We start from the raw sequence: 3,188 nt of genomic DNA, 5'->3' as shown, positions 1-3,188 counted from the left end.
AGGCTGGTTTCGAACTCCTGACCTCAAACAATCCGCCCGCCTTGGCCTCCCAGAGAGCTAGGATTACAGTCATGAGCCACCGCACCCGGCCCAGTTTTTCTTTTGAATATCTATTTTTGCTTAGAAAATATTCATAGGAATTGATTGACACAGGGAGCCTTGAAAATGTTTTTGCTCTTTGTCTAAAGACTTCTACCCAGAAAATGTGCCTTAGTCTAGATATTTAGACACATAAACACTAATTTATAGTACTTGCTAGTTATATATACATAAAATCAGGTTTTACATATGCTAGTGTAATCTTAATACATACATAAATTTTCCTTTGTCTTTTTATTTTCCCTGGTATTTATATTTTTATTTTCTTCTTACAGTACATAAACAGAGGAAAATTGCAGTGGTTCAACCAGAAAAACAGTAAGTAATGTAATAGCATGTCTGAACAGTTGACATTTGAAAGTTAGAATATCTAGAAAAAGAAATAACTATTTCAGAGAGTAGTTATCTCTTACGTTATTTTCTCAGATGGAAGCATAATCTTTGAATTTAACTTTTTTTTTTTTTTTTCCAGAGAGACAGAGTCTCACTCTGTTGCCTGGGCTAGAGTGCCGTGGCGTCAGCCTAGCTCACAGCAACCTCGAACTCCTGGGCTCAAGTGATCCTCTTGCCTCAGCCTCCCAGGTAGCTGGGACTACAGGCACGCACCACCATACCCTGCTAATTTTTTCCATTTTTAGTTGTCCGGCTAATTTCTTTCTATTTTTGGTAGAGACGGGGTCTTGCTCTTGCTCAGGCTGGTTTCGAACTCCTGAGCTTGAGCAATCCTCTCTGCCTCAGCCTCCCAGAGTGCTAGGATTACAGGCATGAGCCCCTGCGCCCGGCCGAGACTTCTAATTTGTAATGCAGGGTTCTAAGCTAAAAATTTATTTTCTCTCCCTGGCTTTCAAATTTCAGATTTTAGGAAATGAATTTGAATAAAAATCCTTTACTACAGAGTCCCCCATTTTCAGGAAGAGGAAAGGATAAATCAAATAGCATGTATTTTGATGTGACCAAAATAGGTGAGCGTGAGCATTAACACGTAGTTTATTGAAGAGATAGTATATTAGTTTCCCCAGCCCAATAGAACAAAGAAGTATATAAAGTAGAAATGATAGATATATAACACTAAAAGTAATATTCAGTGATCGGACAGGTTTAAGGGTGGAAGGCACCATGTGAGTACTCAGTGCCGCAGTTACTATGCGTGGCCTGGGTTTCTTTTTTATACTGCTGCCAAATGGTCAGACTCAGAGAAGAATCTGATTCTGTTTCTGATTTGTAGAATTAGCATTTAACACATATTTCAAGGACAATATTAAATGTAAATGTTTATGCAGCCCCTGCTGAGCAACTTGCCAGATCACTTCCTCATTTGAATTCACTGTTCTACTATTCTGGCTTATTCCTGGAGTGACAAAAGTAATGTTCTCATTGAGTAGAACTGTCACTTTTGTCTTTTGGTTTCTATTATTTCAAGGAATTGACTATGATATTTATTAACCATTTGAACCGGTTGCTTATTTGCTGTTCCCTAGGTAAGGGTCACCTTGTATATTCACCTGTACCCGTTTTGGTCCTTACACAGTTATGCATGGGGGACAGTTTTTTTTTCTTCCTGATGTTTATCATACATGAAAAAGTATAACTTCCATGTAAAAGATACTTGCTCAAGGGACTTATGTCTACATTACTGCAAGAGTAGAACCTTGTCTAGAAAGTTGTTTATGAAGAATGTTATTTAATGGTCTAAAATAAGTTTTTTTAAAAATTCTGTACAGGTTCTAAGAAGCCTATACCTGAATGCATTGTGAGTGTGGAATCCATGGATATATTTCCTTTGGGCTGGTGTGAAACCAATGGCCACCCACTCAGCACTCCTCGTCGAGCACGAGGTATCTATTAGAGGATTGATTGGGTGGCTGCTACCAATTAGGATGAATCTGGACATTTCAGGGAAGAACAAAATGATATGCTAATTATCTGTTCCTGCATAGGAAATTATTCATTGTTGTAAACATTTAATATCATACGGTTTTTATGGGTTAGGAATCTGAGTGCAACTTAGGTGGGTCCTCTGGATCCAGGTTTCTCACAGGCTGTGATCAAGGTGTCAGCCAGGGTTGTAGTCATCTCAGGGCCCAACTCAGGGAGGATCTGCTCCCAGCTTTATTCAGATGATTATTGTCAAATGTCTCAGTCCATTCTAGCTGCTATAACAAAATACCGCAGAATCGGTAATTTACAAATAATATTAATAGAAATTTATTTCTCACAGTTCTGGAGGCTGGGAAGTCCAAGATCAAGGCATAAGCAGATTCAATGTCTGGTGAGGGTGCACTGCCTGGTTCACAGATGGTGCCTTCTTGCTGTGTCCTCACATGCTGGAACAGAAAACTAGGTCTCTGAGGTCTCTTTTATAAGGAAACTAATCTGAATCATGAGGGCAGAGCACTATCCAGAGGCCCAACCTCCTAATACCAACACATTGGTGATTGGGTTTCAATATGAATTGGGGGGGGTACAAACATTCATACCATAACAGCAAGAATTATCTCCTTGTGGGCTATTGAACTGAGGGCCTCAGCTCCTTGCTGGATGTTGGCTGGAGGCTTCCCTTAGTTTCTCGCTATGTGGGTCTCTCTGTAGGGCAGTTCACAGCATGGCAACTTGCTTCCATCAGAATGAAGAAGCAAGAGAGCAAGAGAGGTTGAGCAAGATGGAATCCAGAGTCTTTTTGCAACTAATCTTGGAAGTGACATCCCACCTCCTCCCTTTTTAAACAGCTTATTGAGATATAATTTATATACCATGAAATTCATTCCTTTAAAGTATATAATTTAGTGGTTTTAGCATAGTCACAAAATTGTGCAACTATCACCATAGTCAGTTTGAGAACATTGTCATCATTCCAGAAAGAAACCCCCATAACCCATTAGCAATCAACACCCACCCCCAGTATCCACTAATCTATTTTCTGTCTCTATAGGTTTGCCCATTCTAGTCATTTCAAATAAATGGAATCACATAATATGTGGTCTTTTGTGATTGGCTTCTTTCACTTGGCATAATGTTTTCAGAATTCATCCATGTTGTAGTGTGTATGAGTTCTTTTTTTTTTTTTTTTTTTTGGGACAGAGTCTCACTCT

General features: G+C 39.2%; 1 protein-coding gene across 1 annotated transcript in view; it reads left to right on the top strand.

Moving 5' to 3' along the window:
* Positions 1-3,188, top strand: part of SFMBT1 (Scm-like with four mbt domains 1) — a 134,526-nt gene that overhangs the window by 114,714 nt on the left and 16,624 nt on the right. Inside the window, exon 12 of the mRNA XM_012640198.1 lies at positions 1,821-1,934. Coding sequence (XP_012495652.1) covers positions 1,821-1,934 — 114 coding nt within the window. The remainder of the gene's footprint in view (positions 1-1,820; positions 1,935-3,188) is intronic.

Source organism: Propithecus coquereli, unplaced genomic scaffold (genome assembly GCF_000956105.1).
Source record: "Propithecus coquereli isolate 6110/MARCELLA unplaced genomic scaffold, Pcoq_1.0 Scaffold1, whole genome shotgun sequence".
NCBI classification, from domain to species: domain Eukaryota; kingdom Metazoa; phylum Chordata; class Mammalia; order Primates; family Indriidae; genus Propithecus; species Propithecus coquereli.
This window is presented reverse-complemented; position numbering and strand designations above follow the sequence as displayed.